Source organism: Spinacia oleracea, chromosome 6 (genome assembly GCF_020520425.1).
Source record: "Spinacia oleracea cultivar Varoflay chromosome 6, BTI_SOV_V1, whole genome shotgun sequence".
NCBI lineage: Eukaryota > Viridiplantae > Streptophyta > Magnoliopsida > Caryophyllales > Amaranthaceae > Spinacia > Spinacia oleracea.
In genome coordinates this window covers 148,662,051-148,683,794 of record NC_079492.1, presented here as the reverse complement: position 1 = coordinate 148,683,794, position 21,744 = coordinate 148,662,051, and the positions used below count along the sequence as shown (strand labels likewise).

The 21,744-nt window shown below is 36.2% G+C and overlaps 3 protein-coding genes across 4 annotated transcripts; 2 read left to right on the top strand and 1 right to left on the bottom strand.

The window, feature by feature from the left end:
• The first annotated feature begins 1,746 nt into the window (after positions 1-1,746).
• On the top strand, positions 1,747-4,217 carry LOC110792071 (transcription factor MYC2). The gene has a single exon (XM_021996880.2). The coding sequence runs from the start codon at positions 1,993-1,995 to the stop codon at positions 3,967-3,969; it is 1,977 nt and encodes a 658-aa protein (XP_021852572.1). The 5' UTR covers positions 1,747-1,992; the 3' UTR covers positions 3,970-4,217.
• A 9,000-nt stretch (positions 4,218-13,217) lies between these two features.
• On the top strand, positions 13,218-13,966 carry LOC110790668 (uncharacterized). Its single transcript, XM_021995439.2, has one exon. The coding sequence runs from the start codon at positions 13,218-13,220 to the stop codon at positions 13,653-13,655; it is 438 nt and encodes a 145-aa protein (XP_021851131.1). The 3' UTR covers positions 13,656-13,966.
• Positions 13,967-14,728: 762 nt separating this feature from the next.
• Positions 14,729-20,270, bottom strand: LOC110792077 (uncharacterized). Of its 2 annotated transcripts, none has more exons than XM_021996892.2 (3): positions 20,109-20,270; positions 15,206-15,849; positions 14,729-15,074 (listed from the first exon to the last, which is right to left on the bottom strand). In XM_021996892.2, the coding sequence occupies exon 2, from the start codon at positions 15,608-15,610 to the stop codon at positions 15,206-15,208; it is 405 nt and encodes a 134-aa protein (XP_021852584.2). In that variant the 5' UTR covers positions 15,611-15,849; positions 20,109-20,270; the 3' UTR covers positions 14,729-15,074. The 2 variants fall into 2 exon arrangements, with proteins under 2 accessions (XP_021852584.2, XP_056689033.1); XM_056833055.1 differs by lacking the exon at positions 20,109-20,270 and adding an exon at positions 18,393-18,416.
• Positions 20,271-21,744: the final 1,474 nt, after the last annotated feature.

Genomic DNA, 21,744 nt, shown 5'->3' with positions numbered 1-21,744 from the left:
AAACTGGGTAATAACAAATTAAGGGCTCGTTCGATCATTATCCGTTTCCAGTTTTTGATTTTTTTTGTTGAGTAAGTCATATGATTTACATTGAATCATGAACTAAAAGTAAACATACATATAAAAATCGTGTTAGATTTTGAAAATCGAAAATTATTTTTTGTGATTTTCATTTTTTAGCTTTTATTTTTGGAAAAAAAATACAGAAAACTTAAAACAAAAAATATACCAAACGAACCCGTAATACATTTGCAATTGCTTTTTTTTCTTTTTCTTTTTCTTTTTCTTTTCTTCTTCTCAAAACTCAAGTTATATATTCCAAATCTCCAATGAGTCCAACCTACAAAATTTGGATCTACAAAGAGGTGAGTGGTACAAAGTCAAACGGCCTCATTGAAAATCCCCATAAAAAATACACACGTGATCCTCACGTGTTTCTCACTCATTAGAATGACCCATTGACCCTACTCTACTCGGTAAGTTGTTACACGGAGTATGACCACGGACCACAATTTGCTTTTCTAGTCGCGTGGATATTTCTCGAGTTGACGCTCATAATCCTCACATGTCGGCACCTTCCTTCTAAGCTCACTCATGATCTTTCCTGGAATCTAATCCATCTTCTATTATTTGTTTTAAAGGTAAGATAAAACATCATAAAATCTGACACTTATTACAGGTTAACGTTCGAGAGGAAAGGAAAAATAAGAGAATCATCTCTCTCGAATACAAACACATTGTGGTAAAATGTAAATGTTTAATCAAGAGTTGGAGAGCGGACAAATGATTACTTAGACCGGAAAATTTAATCCAAAATTCCGATCAAACCAGTTTCGACTAGTTGGTCAAAAAATATATATTTATGACCCATAGTCGTAGATTTTTTTTTCCCGATCCTAAACGGATTTTAAAGTCTTGTCCGATTCATTTTTTTTCCGTTTTGAAACAATTTTTTAACACCCTTTATTAGTTTTTTTTAATCTGTCTTTAATAAGGAAAAAAAATTAGGACAATCTCTTTAAGATGGCAAACATAACTCCCCATCTCGGATGACGAGTGAGAGAGAATGATCAAAAGACGAAAACCATAACGACATAATTGGACAACAACTTTCTTTTGCCGCCAAAAAATCCGTCGCGTAATTGACTTCCCGGTAACAATAGATGATTGAAAAGAAATCCGAATTCGATAAATCCTAACTAGCATCCTCAACAAACCTACTATTCAGTAATCACCCACTGAACACCCGACCCCTTACTACTAGTGACTACCCTTACATAAAGACGGATGTGGTCCGGGTCGGCCCGGAATGAGCACGAAAAAAGCACGGCCCGACACGGGCATGAAGTCGTGGGCCTTAAGTTTTTGGAAAAAGCACGATTCGACCCGACACGATAAAGCACGTTAAATTTAGTAAAATTAGCTTTAGGCACGATGGGCTGGCCCCGACTCGGCACGAAAGACCGTGGGCTAGGATTATGTTTTCACCTTTTGTCCCGACCCGAAACAACGCGGACCCGACCCAATTAGGCCCGTGGGCTTAACCCGAAGCCCGCCCTACGACCATCTTTACCCTTACAAATTAACTACTAGTGACTATTTGGACTGTGGAGTATTCATTTCCTCTCAACTTCCAAGTCCTAATATGTCCATAATGATCCAAAACCACAATGATAAAATGTGAATAAAAAAAGTACCTAAAAAAGAAACAAGTAAATCCGTATTTAAACAACCCCACGATATATTCACTCATTTCTCCTACTGTCAAACTCCTTCTCAAAGTCTCACCCACTCACTCTCTCCCTTTTATCTAATCCATTTCTCTCTCCTCTCTTCTTCTCCCACGCATTTCACACTTCCCCCCTTTCTTCCCCAAGCCGCCACTCCCTCTCTTTCACGTGTTTCATTCTTTCCCCCTTTCCTCATTTTTCATGAATTTCTCCCCCTTTTTTTGAAAATTCAACTTAATTAAAATAAAAATAAAAACTTATAATGATGAATCTTTGGTCATCAGATGACATTAATGGTTCCTCTTCTTCTCCTTTACTAATGATGGACTCTTACCAACCTTCTCCCACCCCTTCCGCCACCACACCCGCTACCATCACCGCGCAAGACACCCTTCAAAGCCGACTCCAAGCGTTGATTGATTACCCCGCCACCGTCCGCGGCGAGAGCTGGACCTACGCTATCTTCTGGCAGTACAGCGTTGATTTTTCCGGTCAACCTCTACTCGGGTGGGGCGATGGGTATTACAGGGGAGAAGATAAGAACACTCGAAGGGATAAGATGGAAAATACTCAAAATAGTAACAAAATTTTGCAGGATTCAGCTGAGCAAGAACACCGGAAAAAGGTGCTCCGTGAGCTGAACTCGCTCATTTCCGGTGCTTCGCCGGCGGAGGATTCCCCCGTCGAGGAGGAAGTAACTGATACTGAGTGGTTCTTCCTCATTTCCATGACTCATACTTTTGCCAGCGGTGAGGATTTACCGGGTCAGGCCCATTTGAGCTCTAACCCGATTTGGGCGGCGGGGGTCGACCGGCTTTCTACCTCGCCGTGTAATCGGGCTAAACAAGGATCGTGTTTCGGGCTTCAGACGATGGTATCGATTCCGGTGTTGAACGGCGTTGTTGAGCTGGGGTCCACTGAGTTGATTTTTCAGAGTCATGATTTGATGAACAAGGTGAGGGCGTTGTTCTGTTATGGGCCTGGGCCTGGCGACTCGGATTGTTCGTGGTCTGTTCCGTTACCCGCCCCCGCCCCCGCCCCTTCCGGCGAGAGTGACCCTACGGCGATGTGGATCAACGATCCAAACCCGCCGGAGTTGAGGAAAACTCCGACTCCTCCGCCGCCGCAACCTCCTCCGCCAGCTCAGCAACCGAAAGTGATCAATTTGGATAGCCCGATTAAGAGCAACCCTAGTGAGATTCAGAAAGGTGGGTTTTTCACTAGAGAGTTGAATTTTTCCGATTATGCTGGGTGTAATGGAGGCGCATCCAAAATCAATGGAAGTTTAAAGCCGGAATCTGGGGAAATTTTGAGTTTCGGTGGTGGTGGTGATGCAAAGAGGTCCACAAATAACAATAATAGCAACTCTAACAATGGAAATGTTGGGCTGTTTGGGACGAATTCACAGTTTTTAATGGATGATAATAGCAATAAGAAGAAACGCCCGACGAATTCCCGAGGAAGTAACGATGAAGGGATGTTATCTTTCACTTCCGGTGTGATCTTAGCTTCTTCCGGGATCGGAAAATCGAGCAATAACGGCGGCGCTGATTCAGGTCATTCCGATTTAGATGCTTCAATTCGGGAGGTTGATAGTAGTATAGTGGTGGCGCCGGAGCCGGAAAAACGGCCGAGGAAACGTGGACGGAAACCGGCTAACGGTAGAGAAGAGCCATTAAACCATGTAGAAGCAGAACGACAACGAAGGGAGAAGCTAAACCAAAGATTCTACGCACTTCGAGCAGTTGTCCCCAACGTTTCAAAAATGGATAAAGCGTCGCTTTTAGGCGACGCCATTTCTTACATAAACGAGCTTAGAACGAAGCTCACCGATTTCGAGTCGGAAAAAGAGGGGTTAATTGCTCAAGTTGAAGAGATGAAGAAAGAATTGTTATCCAACAAAGGATCACAAAACCAACAACACCAACAACAACAACAACCACCGTTCTTTGAGAGTGATGTAAAGAACGGAATCAAACAACAGTTAATGGATTTGGAGATCGATGTAAAGATAATTGGGTGGGAAGCGATGATAAGAGTGAACTGCAACAAGAAGAACCACCCAGCAGCGAGGTTAATGGCGGCGTTGAAGGAGTTGGAATTGGATGTAACACATGCTAGTGTTTCGGTTGTAAATGAGTTGATGATTCAACAAGCGACGGTAAAGATGTGTAATCGGTATTACAGTCAAGAACAATTGAAGATGGTTCTTGTTTCGAAAGTATCAGATCCCAGATAATAGTCATGCTAGTTGTTCATATTAGTTACTATTGTATAATTATAGTTTAGCTTAATTGGAAGTTTTAGATTTGTTTAGTATTGTTGTAGAATTGTAGGAGGGAATAGGAGCTGGGTATTATAGATAAAATTAATCCTTTTGCTAAGCTATGTAAATGGGAATAAAAGAACTTAGCTCCAACTCCAAGTTTTGAACTCATTTGTACCAAGTATTATTGAAATGAAATGTAAACCTATTACAAGTATCAAGTAATCCGTTTTCGGTTATTTTACTGAGTAGTTGTACCACTTTAATTCGGTCTACATTACAAGTGTGACATATTCGTGTACCAATCTTGTACTTTCCCCGTTCCGCAATAGATGCATCGTTTCTCTTTTAGACACTATTCATTAACTAACTTTGACAATTATTCTTTCACATTGTGTAAAAACAAACATAGTGAAGTGAGATCTTGTTAAATTCGTATTAATGTGAGGATTCCAAATATCAATTTTTTATAATTTTTACTTACACGCAACTAGAGATATTAATGTTCACAAAATCATGTTGGGATACGTGAAAAAAGAAATGATGCATCTATTGCGAAACGGAGGAAGTATGACTTTAAGCTTTAACCAAATAAGATAGTCGGTTTTATTCTTAATTAAGAACTAAGAAGTGTAGTTAATCTCATTTGTCCTTGTGCAAATCAAAGGTTATTACTCCTCCCGACCCTAAATACTGCCTCAATTTCTTTTCTTCGGTCTCTTTATAGTATGTGGTCCTCACATGCCTCTTCTCAGATACTACTTTGTATTATCAATTCACTTGATTTTCGTTTGTTTCTCAAAATTGTAGTTGGGTCGTACTTTGTCATAAAAACTCATGCACAAACCCATAAATTTGATGCGGGCTTTTCAGACTGAAACGGGTTTTGGGGCTTCTTCGGGTCGAATCTAGACTTGGTCTAAAAATGCGTATTAAAGCTTCAAAAAACCCTCACATTTTCAGATCGAATTGGACTATAGTTAATCAGGTCTAAAAAATTGTAGATTAGGGCAATCTTTTAGAGAACTAACAGAGTAGTGAAGTCTATGATTTGTTTGTAAAGTGACATTCACATGAGAGTTGTTGTTGGTGGTGTGTAACAGTTTTTGTTTGTTTTTGGGTGATGCAGGAGATAGGTGGTTCTTGTATTTATCAACAATATTTTTGTACGAGTATGATTCAACAGTGTCTCAAAATTCCACGTTATATTGATTGGCTAATAAATAGCATTCACATCGATTTTGGAAGAGAATCAGATTCCCAGGGTTACCATCTTTTTGCTTATTTTAGCCTTTACTTAGAATGTAGCAACATGTTTCTTTTGCCAAACTCCTTATTCCTTGTGTTTTTCCTTGTATTATTTATCCGGGCTTTTATGGCCCATGACCCAACCCGGAAACAATGGATGCTCGGAATATTTGGTGCGGGTCATTATTCATTATTACTCCCAATATCCATATTTTATTTTTCCCTTAAAAGAAAAAAATTGAGTGTAAATATTGTAAACGAGTTAGTAAACTGGTCTTTTAAAAAGACGAATAGAGAGAAAGAAACTAGAAAATCTTATCATTTAAGTAAAAATAATAATAAATTAAAGAAACAAATAAAAAGAGGCGAAGAGAGTATCATTGAAGGTTAAAGACGACAAAAACGCCAAATACATATATTAAATATCATTATATTATGGTTGTAATGTCATTGTCCATGAATAGGTGCTAACAATCTCCAACCCACCTTGATATAGTGATTAGATATAGCTAAATTCATTTAATTCTGATTATGATTTTGTGATCGTAAAAGAAGCAACGTGATTATAATATGTTTCAATGATCCCACCTCCAAAACTTTGTGAAGCACATGCAAAAGGTTCATTATTACATGGTCCCTCAGTATAATGTAATTAACACTCTAACCATTTCCCACTTTTGTTTTTTTGGACTAAATTTATTAAATATGGAGTTAAACTGAATTGAATATTTATACTGTAGTGTTTAAATTGAATTTATTGGAGCTGAAATTATGCTGAATTGAATATTTTATAATAAAAATGTTTAAATTGAACTTATTGGAGGAGTATGAAATTATGACATGAAACTGTACATTTTATAGTGTTTAATTGAATTCAACTGAACTTAAATACTGAAAAAGTCCAAAACGTTAACCCTTGTTGACATGATAAATCCCAAATCATGTTATTGATTGAAATTTCTTACATGCACATAATAAAATATGGTGCACACTCTCATGTGAAATAAGTTCAAATACGTGGGTGCAGGGCATGGTATTAACTAGCTAGGTGTTCTAGTTATTGATTAACATGGTGTTATGCCATTCTACACAATTCTTTTCATTAACAAATACCTTATATTTTTTGAATGACAATGTGTTTATCAAACACATCATTAAAAAAAAAAAAAAAACTTATGTTCGCCCTTCTCTTTTATAATAATATTACATGCACTCGAATGCACCTTGTACATTCTCACATTTTCTCCTTATACGAAATATATTATAGAGAATTAGAGATCATCAATAGGCATAAACACTCTTAGATACACTTAATAAATTTTTTTCCTCCTATTTCCTTCCATAAATTACTACACAAGCTTGAATGACAAGTTGGCAACTCCTCCCTTTTGTAAAAGGTGTAATCATTTTATTGTGGAAGGAGAAGATATTAGTCCAAGGGCCATGCAATAATATAGTTTGTCCACCAAAAATTAGTTCATAATCATCAATCATGTGGATCATGTCTAAAAAAAAGTCGATAATTTGATTTTAATTTATTTTGACATATTTATTAGAATTATTATGGAAAAACTATTAAATTGGTGTCGTTAGTACATGTTGTGCTAGACTAATGTGATTTTTAAGTCACGATTCTCTTTTAAAAACATAGGGTTACTTTGATTCAAAAAATTGTTACTATATCTAAGAAAATTGATATTTGATTTATTATAGTCATTGTGTTTAAAATGAGTGTTAGAGTGAACTTTTTCTTAGAGGTTATTTTGTATGTAAAATGAGTGTTAGAGTGAATTGTTGGCTTTGAATCCACAACAATATTATTTTAGACCAAGTCCACGTAAAAATAATCCCTAATAAACCCATAGTATATTTTTTCACTAGTTCTCTCACTAGTCTATTTTTTATACATCTCTCCTTGTGGTCTCTTTAGCCTTTACCACCCCATGTGCACAATTTACAATATACATCTAAGTTGTAATTAAATGAAGCTTGTTGTACGGGGCAATAAAAAAAAAACAGAGAGAGTATTTGATAGGTGTTCTTTCCATACTTTTTAGGGATTGCATATAACATTTCAGGATATTTCTATATTTTTGTATTTTTTCTATTATACACTCTCCGATTATTTAATACTTGTATATCTTACATTCTTACTCTCTTATGAAGACAACTTCTACAATAAACTCTCCCTTCTTTGATTAAAATACTTATCCCATTACTCCCTCCGTCCCGGAATACTTGACCTGTTTTCCTTATCGGGCCGTCCCTTAATACTTGACCTGTTTCTAAAAATGGAAATATTCTAACAATATTATATTATATCTCACTCCACCCCTATTAGCCCACTTACCCCCTACTCCATACAAAAAATAATTAAAAATTCAACCCCTACTCTCCCCCAACCCCACCCCTTTACACATTTCCCACTAACTACATTAAAATAATACCCCACTATCAACTACTACCTATTAAATTAAATAAGTCAATTCAAGTCCCTTAAACTTTGTGCCGGTCAAACCGGGTCGAGTATTCCGGGACGGAGGAAGTATCTTTTTTTCTTTTCTATTTGTTTGTTACTCTCTCCACTCTTATCACTTTTCTAGTTTGGAGAAAAACACGGGTGTCAAGAAAATAAATGTGTGTATAAGAAAAACAATCTTTATTATGTACTTTTATAGGGAATGAAAGAAAGTAAATGACTGTTCAATGTAAAAATACAAAAAAAAGGTAAATGTGAGGATGATTGAGTGAGAAAAAACAAATTTGTATGAAATAGTGGGAAAAAGGGTACGACTTAAAATAGAAACATGAAAAGTACTCCCTCCGTCCCTTAATACTCGCACTGGTTTGACCAGTGCGGAGTTTTAGACACTTGAATTGACTTATTAATTTATTGGGTGTTAGTTGATTAGTGGTGTATTTTTTTAATATAGTTAGTGGAAAATGTGTAAGGGTGGGGAGTGGTGAGTAGGGAGTGTGAATTTTTAAATGATTTTTTGTAGGAAGTAAGAGTGTATGTGGGTTAGTAGGTAAGTATGAGAAATAATACAATATTGGTAAAAATTTCCATTTATAGAAGCGATGCAAGTATTAAGGGACGGTCAAAAAAGAAAAGCAGTGCGAATACTAAGAGACGGAGGGAGTATTGAATAACGTCTAATTAGAAAACCAGGATAAGTACTCCCTCCGTCCCGGAATACTTGACCTGTTTTCCTTATCGGGCCGTCCCTTAATACTTGACCTGTTTCTAAAAATGGAAATATTCTAACAATATTATATTATTTCTCACTCCACCCCTATTATCCCACATACCCCCTACTCCATACAAAAAATAATTAAAAATTCAACCCATACTCTCCCCCAACCCCACCCCTTTACACATTTCCCACTAATTACATTAAAATAATACCCCACTATCAACTACTACCTATTAAATTAAATAAGTCAATTGAAGTCCCTTAAACTCTGTGCCGGTCAAACCGGGTCGAGTATTCCGGGACGGAGGGAGTAATAAGGAACGAAGGAAGTACTTATTTCCTCACTTACTTTAGTACGAAATATTATACTTCCTCCGTTCCAGAAATATCGCACAATTTGTTTTTTACACTATTCATACTAAGACTTTGGCCATTTTTTGTGATTCGTACGTAAGGAAATTTTAGCCATGTGTGGTCATGTTAGATTCATATCGATATTTATTTTCTAAATATTAACTTTTTATAATTTTTCCTTGCACACGATTTGAGATATTAAGAGTCGAAGTAATGGTTAGAGCAGTAAAAGTCAACCATGGTGCGATATTTCTGGAACAGATAAAGTATTACATTCAACTTTTTTTTTTTTTTTTTAATGCTTGTACAGTTGTACGGATCAACCCATAACTTTAACTTTCAAATAAATAAAAAATTCAAGAAATAAGATTTAAAAATAGCACGTTGTTAAATAAGCCGCCAAAAAACAGAGGCGGTTGAGAGGGGTCTTCCAAGAAATAGCAGGCTAGCAAACAGGTGACTAACTGTACTTGACTTTTTGTCAAGATTCAATGTTTTGATAATTTTACCATCTTGTTTTCATGAATTGAGACTGCCTTTTGGCATTTGTCACACAATTCGCAGTCATCACTTTAACAGTAACAGTAACAGTAACAACATTATTCTATTACTCCGTACTAAATTATTAACAATAATAGTAATAGTAATACCAGTTGCTTGTTGGTTCAGTGGTGATTGGGGCTGAACTTGGTAGGGAGAACTCGTGTTCGATCCCCCGCAACAACAATTGGGAGGGGAATGGAACCTAACCACCCAGAACTCGCCCCGAATCCGGATTAACCCTAAGGGTGAACCGGGTGCTAACACCAAAAAAAAAAAAAAAAAATAGTAATAGTAATAGTAACAGTAATAATAACAGTGACTCAGTAATTATTCTGCTCTATCGACTAAAGAAAAAGGAATAAAGAGAAGACTATGATAGATCCTAAATTCCTAAGCATAAATATAACTCGCCCTCGATTGTATGCGCTTCAAAAAAAAAGGGGTAATTTATCACTAATATCTTTAAATAACAAGTTGATCTTTAAAAATATATGGTATAAGTAAAGGTGAAATTTTTTAGAATGAAGCAAACAGCGAAGGACAGAGAGTGACATTATTCCTTTTGTTTTTGACGGAGAGTGACATTATTCTAATTCTAGTGATAAGAAACAATGACAATGCTAAAGTTTCATCAATTGTCTGTTGGTTTAGTGGTGACTGAACTTGAAAGGGAGGACCGCGTGTTTGATATCCCACAACAATAATTAGGAGGGGACTGAAATCTACCCACTCAGAACTAGCCCCCGAATCCGGATTAGCCATAAGGGTGAACCAGGTGGTAACACAAAAAAAAGGCTAAAATTTAACCAATCAAGTACTTACGAGTAAAATCTCCTTGATTAAGAGTGAATCAGATAATGTGACAACTTCTATATCGAGTAACTTGAGTAAATTTCTTTTACTTTTAGGCTCCTTTTTACAACGAAAATAATTCTCAATGGTAAAACAATTGTAACATAAGGGAAATAAAGAGGAAAGTGTGACATTTTGCTTCATTCCAACAAAAAAATGTTATTACTTAACAAAACCAACACAGAAAAATTGAAAAAAAAAATCATTTTACAGAACAACGTTTTCCATTAAAATAAACAGAATCGTAGGACATATCCTTGTCCCAGAACCGATATCCATTTGGGTAAACATACATTACCATAACCTCTTACATGATAATTGGTATTTGCTACCGAGCACTTTGTTTTTGCATATTGCATCGGCTATCTTAGTTACAAGGCTATTCGATACTCTTTTGTTCAATTAGAAGAGGCTTTATGCTTCTAATAAGCTCACTAGACTACCAGAGTTGGGGTTTTTTCTAGAAGGTTTTCTTTTCCTTATTAAATTAAAAAAATAAACCTCACTGGACTTCTCGGGCCACATCCCGGGATCAAAACCCCACTCACCCTACCCAACCAAAGCCAATGCGGGCCTCGTAGCCTGAAGTAACGCGTTGTTCCTTGATTGTAAAAATGGTTGTGGGTAGGGCCGACTTCGGCACGACCACGAATAAAGCCCAGCCTGGCACGGGCACGAAGTCGTGGGTGTGGGTCGGGCCTGTGCCTTAATTTTTTTGGAAAAAGCACGACAAGACACGACACGACAAAGCACGCTAAATTTAATAAAATTAGCCTTAGGCACCGGCACGAATCCCGTGGGCTTGGGCCATGTTTTTAACTTTTCGACCCAACCCGACACGAAACAATTTGGGCATAGTGTGGGACAGGCCAGAAGTCCGATCCGACCCGGCCCACAACCATCTTTACTTGATTGTAGTAAGACACTATAGTGTAACCTCAAATCATTCTTTATCTACAGGGAAAAAAACAAGCATAAAAAAAAAAAAACAAGTATGTGTTTCCATCAAGAATTGTCCAAATAGCCGCCAAAAAAAAAGAAAAAAAGAAGAATTGTCCAAATATTAATTGTGGACCGTTGTTTGTTTGTCCAATCTTTCCTAATAGCATTAATTTGCTGGTAACCAACTAACCATTAAGGCCATTTGGGCCCATTTCAGATTCATCCACAAAATTTGGATGGCCAACAACCTTCTAAGATCATATATTTCATATGTGCATCCCTCTTAATTAATAAGCCTGTTTTATCTTAGGACGCATGAGTATCACCAAAAAAAAAAAAAAAAAAACCTTCGTCTCTTTTTAATCTTTATGTGATTTAACGCATAATTAATGTGGATTTAGATTTTTACTTTGTTTATTTCAACAATGTAAGTTATGTTTATAAAAAATGTTTTCGCTTTCACAAATTCTTATTTACAAGTGGTGTACAATAAATAATGTAAACCGAAGTTAAAGTTAACTAAAAATACTTAAAAGTTACCTTTATAAATGTAAAAGTTATAAATTTTTTAGTTTTTTCTTTTCATTTTAATAATTTTTTTTTCAAAATCACTAATAATGTATAAAATTAGTTATTTAATCGTTTAAAATGTTTATCTATCAACTTTTTTTGTTATAATATAAAATTTAATCAAAACATAGTAAAAGTTACAAAAAACTATGTAAAAGTTATCTTAGTGTACAATAAAATTTATCGTACACCTTGTGCGCACAAGATATTTGTTTCACTTTTATCTAACATCTGACGTTGGAAAAGTGCGAGAGATTTAATGGCCGAGTGAGAAAGTGTGAAAAATATAATGTCTCAGTGAATTTGAATGATTAAATTAATCATTTACACAATTTTTGACAGAATATTAGGGCCATTTTTGTTATAATATAAATGGAAATGTTACAAACATAAAATAGGACACCCAAAACAAAATATTATATGTAGAGATTAAACAGAAATGGGGAATATTTACATTTGAAAAACTTAATAATCACTTTAGTAAATTTTTATTATTTCATGATAACTTTAAATACATCTAATTTTCTCATATCATCTTTATATTTGAGTGGTGGCCATGTTATGCTAGTTGTTGTCTTCAAATCCTATCTATGTTATGTGTACTGGTAGATTGCGAGGTTGAGGATTTAAGAATTTGTGTTGATAAATTAAATTCTAAGGTGGAGATTAAGCACGTGCTTTAATTAAAAGTTCATGGACCATGCAAGCAGATCTTGAACAGCTGCAAAGCCTGCAAACATTGCGATTTGGGCTGCTATTCCATACAATTTATTTGGACCTACACGGTCTTATAATAACCAGTGGCGGATCTTGAACAGTTTTACGAGGAGATCGGTAAAAAAATTAAGTAACATAGTATGCAATTTATACAATTTTACATCAAATTTAGGGGGGTTGTACTCGTAACTAAAAACATACTACCGAATTTTTCCGCCCGGGGGGGTGGGCCCACCCTACCCACAAAGAGATCCGCCACTAAGCACAGCTTTACGTGTAAAGAAAAGTTTCGCTTAAGCAACTACATACCATGACATAATATATCAGTTCTTATCAACGGTGGTTTATCTGGCTTTTTCTCCTACATAATAATTTATCCGTCCCTAAAAAAATTGCCCCATTTCCGATGAAAAAGAGGGATTGGTATATATTTCTAACCTCTCATCAGTTTTTCTTTTTCATCATTTATCTTAGCTTTGCTAAAAATAGGCAGTTGATGAACACAAATTACCCACTGGTTTAGCTTACTTTCCGGCAATTAAGCTACATAATTAACATAATTAATACTAATTGTTATCCAAACATAGCTATTTTTCAGGCTTTCCTATATTTCATCTTGAACCCTAAACAATATTCACCTTCTTTTACTTCAAGAACATATTTTTCTTTTCTTTCCATTCTTCAAACTCCCTCCCTTAGATTCTATTTTTCTCACCTTTTTTCTTTTCCTTTTTTTTGTTATGTTCTCCCTCCCTCCCTTAGATTCAACCTTAACAGGTAAGGAAAGGGGGGAAGAAAATGAGTCTAAATTGTTGCCATGTTCTTCATAGAACCGACTCCGATTTGGACATAAAACAGAGGTTTATTACTCATGATGATAAATCTAATAGTATTAAGAGCAAATCAAAACTTCGTCGTAAACTTTCAGCTGAAAGGAGTTGGTCAGGAAAACATAATAAGCCCTCCCCTTATGACCTAAAAGTTAAACCACCACCGGCCGCGGCGGTTGATAATGGAAAGAAGTTGAAGAAGGCATTAAGCCGGAGGTGTGGAAGCGCCGGAGCTCTGCCATACGGTGGTGGTGGTGGTGGTTGTGGTGGTGAGGATGAGAATGAGAATCTTATAAACGACGACAAACCGAAGTTAGTGAGGAGTAGTGGGATAAGAAGGGATTGGAGCTTTGAAGATTTGGAAGCTGAACTTCGAGATGACAAGAGATCAAAGCAAAGAATATGATTAATTCCATGGTGAATGTGAATGGATAGAAGAAAGAAAGGGAAATACTAGTAAAATATACAATAAAGTAAATATATTCTATTTACTAAAAGGAAATATTAGTAAATATAATATGTAAATATTTTATTTACTACGGAGTAATAATAGGAAATATTGTTTTACGTGTATTGTTCTAATTTTATCAGATAGATGTATCTTGGTTGTTTTCGAGACATAGTTTCATACGTCCATGTAAAATTAAAACTATTATTTCTTGGTTTTGATTTCACCCAAAAAAAATATAAAATGGTTTTGTTCCTTTTTGTTATCCACTTAACCTCCCTTTATACCACACCACAAAGTAAAAGGTGCACTTACAAGATCTACTTGAAAAGATGGATGTGGTCGGGTCAAGCTTCGTGCCGAGCTTATGGATTGTGGGCTAAACGGGCACGACAGCACGCCAAGCACACTCTTTATTGGGCCGGCCGGGCCAAAGTTGTAAAAGATGGTCCGAGCCCACGGACCATCGTGCATAAGCCTAATTTACTAAATTTAGCGTGTTTTTGTCGTGTGGGGTCGAGTCGTGCTTTTTCAAAAAAATGTGGTCCAGGCCCGACCACGGCTCCGTCACTCCGTGCTCGTGTCGTGCTTTTTTTATGCTCGTGTCGGGCCAGACTTTTTCCGTGTCGAGTCGGGCCTCAGGCCGGCCCGCAGCCCGGCCAGGCGGCCACAACCATCTTTAGGTACATGCAACCAGGACACCACACAATCCCCTATCTTTTGGGGTTGGATTTTTTTTGTTGCAATGGCAAACTATCAGATTTACCAGTATTTTTTTTGTGAATGCACTTCCAGAAATAAGATGCACTATCATCACTTCCAGAAAAAAAAAAAAAAACTCTTATGAAAACGCTGGTGCAAAGACAAATGAGTGGTTTGAGCTTAATTCTCTCTTCCAAGCCATTGTTCACCGAACACCCCAATTAGCGGATTGACTGGTCAAACTTCTACCATTTCCTAAAATACACTAACCACTCACCAATCCGCTCATTGCCGAACACAGTCGTAGATTTTTTGCAGGTAGTCAAAAATTGTATAAATATACTGCATTCCACATTCCATACCAGAAAAAGAGTTTCATCTTTCATGTCATTCATCTTCATCACCATCAACCTCAACAAACCGAGACATGACTACAGTTCTAAAAAGTACACAAAACATAAACAGCATGTTACAAAGTCAATTCTGGTGAGATTATTTGTATGTACAAATCTTAAAACTTGTCTTTTATCATTCTGAAAATTTCCTGTTCATGTTAGTTAAGTTCTTTTTTTCTGATCACCCACTGACTGACCTGGTTTGCAGAATTGCAGATAACCAATTCCATTCAGAAATTAGCAAGCAGCTGAACAATACAGATTCACTGCTGCAAAGAATCTGCATTCAATAAAACAAATTGTGTAAATAATAAATATAGATTATACAGGGAAAAAACAGCAACAAGAAAATAATTTCACTGCAATTTCAGTACACCTGAAACAGAAAAGCAACTTTTTATAAGAATTTACCTATTTCTTGTTTCTTGCCTCTTTTTTCCAATCTCTTCTTCCTGGTTTACTTATCATTTTTTGACTATCATTGCATTCTGAAAGAAGTTCGCTTTTCAAAGTTTGTTCTGAATCCCGTGTTCCTGAAGGAATGGACTCTTCTGGTATGGCGGCATGGACTCTTCTTGCTTCCTTTTTCCAATTGCGCCTACAATGAACACGAGTTACAGCTTGTTCCACAATCCCGTTGTTTGGCAACAACACAATCTGCATCTGAGATGACTGATCACTGACATGACCGTTGCTGCCATCAACTTGTTGACGTTTCCGCTCCCTGTATCTACGCTGCCGTTCTCTGTTCTTCAACCGGCGATACATGACATCAGTCAGGGTGTTGCTAATATTACTTACATCAGAAAGCTCCATTGTATCACTGTTGTCTCGTACCGTGTAATTTAACGGGAAATCCTTGAAAATTTGGCTCTAACCTCAATTCTCAAACATGTGAAATTTGTAGAGACTGATTACAAATTTTCAAGGCAACCATTCTGCTGTAATGTTGGAATCCAGTGGAAATGTTACGGTGTTCTATGGTTTTGTAGTAGACATTAAGTCCACCTTGCTTTCTCAACCATCAACCACTCACTCGATCTGCAGACGATATCCTGTATGATTCCCAAACATTAGAGCATATCATTTTCAATGTTCAAAAAATGTAATAATAGCGAACTAAGCCTGAAAACTGGAAAGCATGCAAAAAAAAAAAAAAAATGAAGTCCAAACAAGAGAAGTTTTGGTTTTCAGCTTAGAGAATATTTTGAAATAAACTGCCTGGATTTGGCCTTGTCAAGTTGTTCAGAGTTTCACAATAAAAGTCGCTAATCACAAAATGAAATTTCAGTGTATAGTAATTAAAGTAAAACCACTTCAATGCTAAATCACCTACAGCCATATGAGAGAGGTAACAGGAGTACAAGACAGGGAAAGAAAGCACATTATTGTGGACGTCTACTTCAACGAAGCACTGTGAAAATAGAATGGTAAAGATAAAAGAATATCATGTAAACAGTAAACATAAAGAGATTTTTAGGTTAGCAGTTCATCACTCATCAATATTAGTAGAGATACGGGGTATAAAATCTTTGCATAATACGGAGTACTATTAAGTCCATCAGGGTCTAATAGCAAATTGCAATACTACTCCCACTTTTAGACCTAATATGTTATTTATGTTTCTTTTAATCTATCGCCTTGCACTTTCAAAGTGAGGCTAGACTGTAAATGATACACAAAGCAAGGTTCAGAATCCTGACACCCAATCAAAAAGACAGGGAAAAAAAAAAATATAAGACGGCCTCAGAAAATGAAATCTTGCACAATATCCTAAGAAATTAGTCCGAAGATTACAAAACTGGAGACTCCTTCAAAACACATATTTCTAATGGAAATTCGATAAACTCACCGGGCCTAACACAAGCCAGTACATGAGAAGGGATTGACCACATATAAGTCTGACGGGGTTCCATCCTAAAACCATTTGTGATAGTTGGAGTAGCCCACTAATCTTATATTAAGTCAATATCTCTCTATTTTTTCAATGTGGGATAACTAGTCAGATAATCACATGTGAATTATACTCTTAACCAAAATTCATGTTAGAATTATGACAAGAATTTGAAACAGACAAACACCAATGGCCTAATTTCCTTCTATTTAATTAGGGGTGAAAGATGCAAACAGGATTTTTGATGGGGAGGGGGTAGTCTATCCTTTTATTCCTCTCAACACCTACATTTATTGATCTACAATATGCTAGAATCAACAAGGTCACTTCCATTATCAAAAGGCAGGATCTTGTAAATAGTCTCCCTTATTCTTCAGCAATTGTGATCATTTGTTCTGCCAACAACCTTTATCTTTAGAGGCCTAAAATGAAATCGGTTAGTATCCGACTTTCAGTTATCTGTGAACCATATGTAACCTAGTCTTGCCAACACCTCTATCTTTCAAGAATTTTCAGTTCCCATGCTTGGGGAAAAAAAGGGGAAAGAATGGGATAGATCATAGATGCCTTAGGGAACTGTTTGATTGTCTATGCATAAACTCAATCTGATTCGATAATGACTAGGAGAAGAACGCCATAACAAAAATACGACGAATGATGAACACCTGGTCTATAGAGAGTACAGATTGCCTCATTGAACTTCGACGGAACTTGAATTCCATTTACTTTCTCCATGTTCGAACACTCTAAGCTCAATTTTGACTAGCCCCATCCACAAGTTTGACGGTCCTGACTTTCTGTCATACATATTTGCTACAAAGACACAAATTTCAGCTGAATGAGGAGAAGGGATTTGGTCAAGATTTCAAGGATGTGTGAACTAATTCCAATTTATCTTACACTTGAAAGATCTCAACCCAACCTAGTCCCCAAATTCCATTTCTCTATCTGGTTAATTTCCTATAAAATGAACACATCATAACTGTACTCTAAAACTCTTGGTAGGGAAAGTTTTCCTGAGGGTTTCTCTCCTCTTTGCCTAGTTCGAAGGATGCCGTTCCTGTGGATACGGACTATGACTTAAAGATATTTGAGAAAAAAAACCCTACTTCTGAAACCTTTTCACTCTGTTTCCTTCAACTTTGGATTATAAATAAACTATCGTCTAAAGCCATCTACAATAACTCGCCAGTCGCCACAACCTCCAGAACATTATTTCCCCCCTCCGACCGTGGAAAATAACAAAAAATAAACCTTCAGATCTTTCTAAGTTAATCAAGTCCAATTTCTTAGCAATGGAGTTTCATAGACCCAAGTCCTTGACAAAACCCCTTCATATCAGCTGCTCAATGAAACCCCTTCCTCCATGTACTTTGTCTGCTGGTAAGTTTCCGGAGACCACTAAGCAACTTTAGCATCACCAGATGAATAAACCGTTTTTCCTAAGAACCTTTTCACACTCCTCTGTATTATGAAAGTCCTCTTGTTGCAATGAGGAAAGAGGATAACTTTCACCTCTGATTGCCTCCATTTCTTATCTGATCAACATAACTTCCACTAGTAGATGAATGATTTTCCAACAAATGGACGGATTAGAGCAAAATAATGAAGTAGCTCCAATGCTCCACGACCCTCATATGCAGTCAAGGCTAAAGACACACATAAGCTGATAAAATGGAAACGAAACAAGAGGTTAGCTCTTACATAGGTAACATCGAGCGATCTTGAATGAGTTGCCTCTCTCTAGTATAGAGAACTCTTGTAAATATTATGTGGATACTGAGAACCCAATACATTCTAATTTAACTCAAAGTGAACTTCCCCCTGGCTCTTCGACAGCATTACCGGACTGTCCCAGGCCCAGGCCTAGGCCTAGGCCCCGCCCACCCACCCGCCAAAAAAGAGAGAGAAGAGAAGAAGAGGTTGGGGCTTCCTAGTTCTTTCATCCACCTGCCTTTTCTCTGCTTCATGGTTGTTTTCTATCCCTATAACCTCTTTGCTCTTCATGATAAATAGAATTTCTAGAAACGAGCCAAAGTTTCAAAATAAAAAACTGGATTTTACGAAGAAAGCAGTCCCATCTGTGACACAAAAAAATCATGTTCACGCACAAGCAGGTCCAGAGGATAAACCATGAAACTGAAGTAAGTCAATATAACCTAACTGATCTTTAAGCAAACACAAGAACTCCATAAAACTAAAGCACTTTCGGTCAATCTGGTAACAAAGCAAACACTTTGCAGCAGTTAAATTTAGGCTGAAACACAAGGCAGTTAAAATATTATCCTATTGCAGGTTTTTGGGTAAGATTATGTTTTGAACTTTAATTACACTCTCCAATTAAATAAATGAAAGTTTACAACTGGCAATGCTTTCAGAGACTTGTAGTAATGGACGGTCCATTTCTTAAATCAACGGTTATAATTGCATAAAGGAGGAAAATAGGGGGGGTCTATTGGGAATTCCTTTTTTCACTTGCTTAGGTGTCAACATCTTAAGATGGGAAATGGATCAAAAGAAATGGAGAGGATCCTAACACATACTCAGTATACTCTAATAGGGTGGAAATTTGAAACAAAAACCAATTTTGGTCGAATTATTACACTTTGTGACAACACTAACCTCTTTTACGATCTTTTTTCTCACAACTCACGAGAATGGGATAAACGAATCAGCTAAAAACCAGTTAAATCTAAGAATCTCGCATAATTGAAACGTTAGTAATTATTTGAAGGGAAGTGATTTGTTTGGTAATTCGAATCCACTACAAAGTTGTGCTCCATTAACTTAGACATATTCAAATTGCTCTCCTTCCCTTCTTTGTCTCCACAATTTACTAACATGTATAATTACCCAAAATCTTGTCAAATTTGATTGCTTTTATCAATACCTCAAAATGAACTCATCCTTAGATTCTGCACTAGTGCACAATCCAACCCAACCGAGCTATTTCGCCTCGAGAATGCAAAACTATTAAGTAATAAAGGACCCAAATACAGCAAGCTAATCCACAATAAGGTCAATAACCACATTGCAAACACTACAAATCCACAAAAAACTTCAATTTCTTTTCCACCCAGCTTCCCCTGGTCAAAACTCAAGAGGGTTTCGAGTTTCTACCCAAAATCAAACAAAATTAACAATCTAAAGCAAAACCCAAAAGTGACTACCTAATCTTCCTCAGTTCCTCGCATTTTAATGGGGAAGAACCGAAGAACCACAAAATGGTGAAGAAATTGATGGTAAAAACTCAAAATTTTAACTTAGGTTTTCTATAATCACTTGATTTTGGATTAACACTTAGGGAAACGAACAATAATCAAATATTCATGGATGAAATAGTTGGCATATTCCGAACCCAGAAATTAAAATTTACAAGTGAATAGAATGTTCCATAAAACTAAAGATTTGTATACTGACCTTATTTCACCTATCGCAGATCGCAGATCGCAGATCGCAGATCGCAGAATCAGCGCTCACCAGCCGCAACAAGGGTTTTACGTTTTAGTGACTGGTTTACCAGATTCGTATTCCGTATGTCCAAAGGTCCAAGAACAACTTTGAGTTTACATAACTACCCTTATTCTCATTTACCAATGAGATCTTTACCCGTGTTAAAACTGAGGGTATGTGTACGAGAGTTCTCAGATTCGAACCCTCCTGAGTTCCACCCCATTTATATGTGTTAATGTTTTATGCTTATAAGTAAGTTTTATTCTATAATCATTTCTTCTCTTTCTCATTCATGTTTGGTTGAGTCAATTGGAATTCTTCTGGAGACACGGGAGTTATAATATTTCTTTTTTTTTGTCATTGAAGACAAATCGAATAACCACTCGATAAAAAAAAGGTGATATTTCATACATATTTCTACTCAGTAGTTTAAATTCATACGTCTTTCTCATCAGAACCGTACTTGTGTTGTACATACGTTACCTTTCGTAGATGAAGATTTGATTTAACAAAATCCAAAAAGAAACACTTCACAAGTCAATGATATTAGACTTATCCATATTTCAACTATTTTGTTCTTGTTTTCTTATGAAATTCAAATTTCCAATACATTAAAGTTCAATGAATAATGTTTGTTAGTTGAACTTGACCCTTTTCTTGAAACTACCTCAACTTCTATTTCAGGCATATTAATTATCACTCCTTTTATTTTTTTTTGAAATTTTAGTTTTTAAACACTAAATTTAGAAATATATAAATAATATATAATACATGTATGATTTAACCTTATGATGTCAATTCTCAAGATAACAATGATTAGTATTAAAAAAATATGACAAATACTAAGTATATTAAGAAAACACACATATATTGCATACATTCTTTTTAAAACAAAAACTGAAAAATAGTGTGATAACATAATTGGAGCAAACATTCTAAGATTAACTGGAAATGGGAGGAAAAGTTGTAACAATGGGTCAATGAAACAAAAAGCTTGACGTATTATGCAATTTGTCAGTGTTATCAAACGATAAGTAATTTTGTAATAGTGTTTTTTTTTCCCAAAAAAATGGACATGTTAGATAATAACTAGTTAACAATAGTTTAAACTAATTACACTAGCAATTAGACCTGGTTATTGGACAGGTAGTCCAATGGATATAGGGTTAGGGTCAAGTTAATAGGGCTTTTATTGGGCAGAGCTCTTATTGGACAGGGCCTCTATTGGACAGGGTCATTATAAGGTCAAACTTATACTACAATTATTTTGAAAATTAAAATAGTAATGATACAAAAAATTACGTGTATAGCTTCGTATTTACTTGTACTTGCACATGGCTCTTTTGTTTTTCATTTTTCATTGCTCGTTTATTGACCCGCCCACTAATGACCCGCTAATGACCCGCGACCCGCTTTTGACCCGCCCATTATCGACCCGCTAAAATTGACCCTTTCAATACCGGACCCTCTTTTGACCCGCACCGACCCTGATAACCAGGTCTACTAGCAATTCATACACTCAATGCGTGAGTAATTTTTAGAATTCATGTAAGCCTACAATAAGAAACTAATATTTCTTATCGCCCAATGATTACCTGCTTTT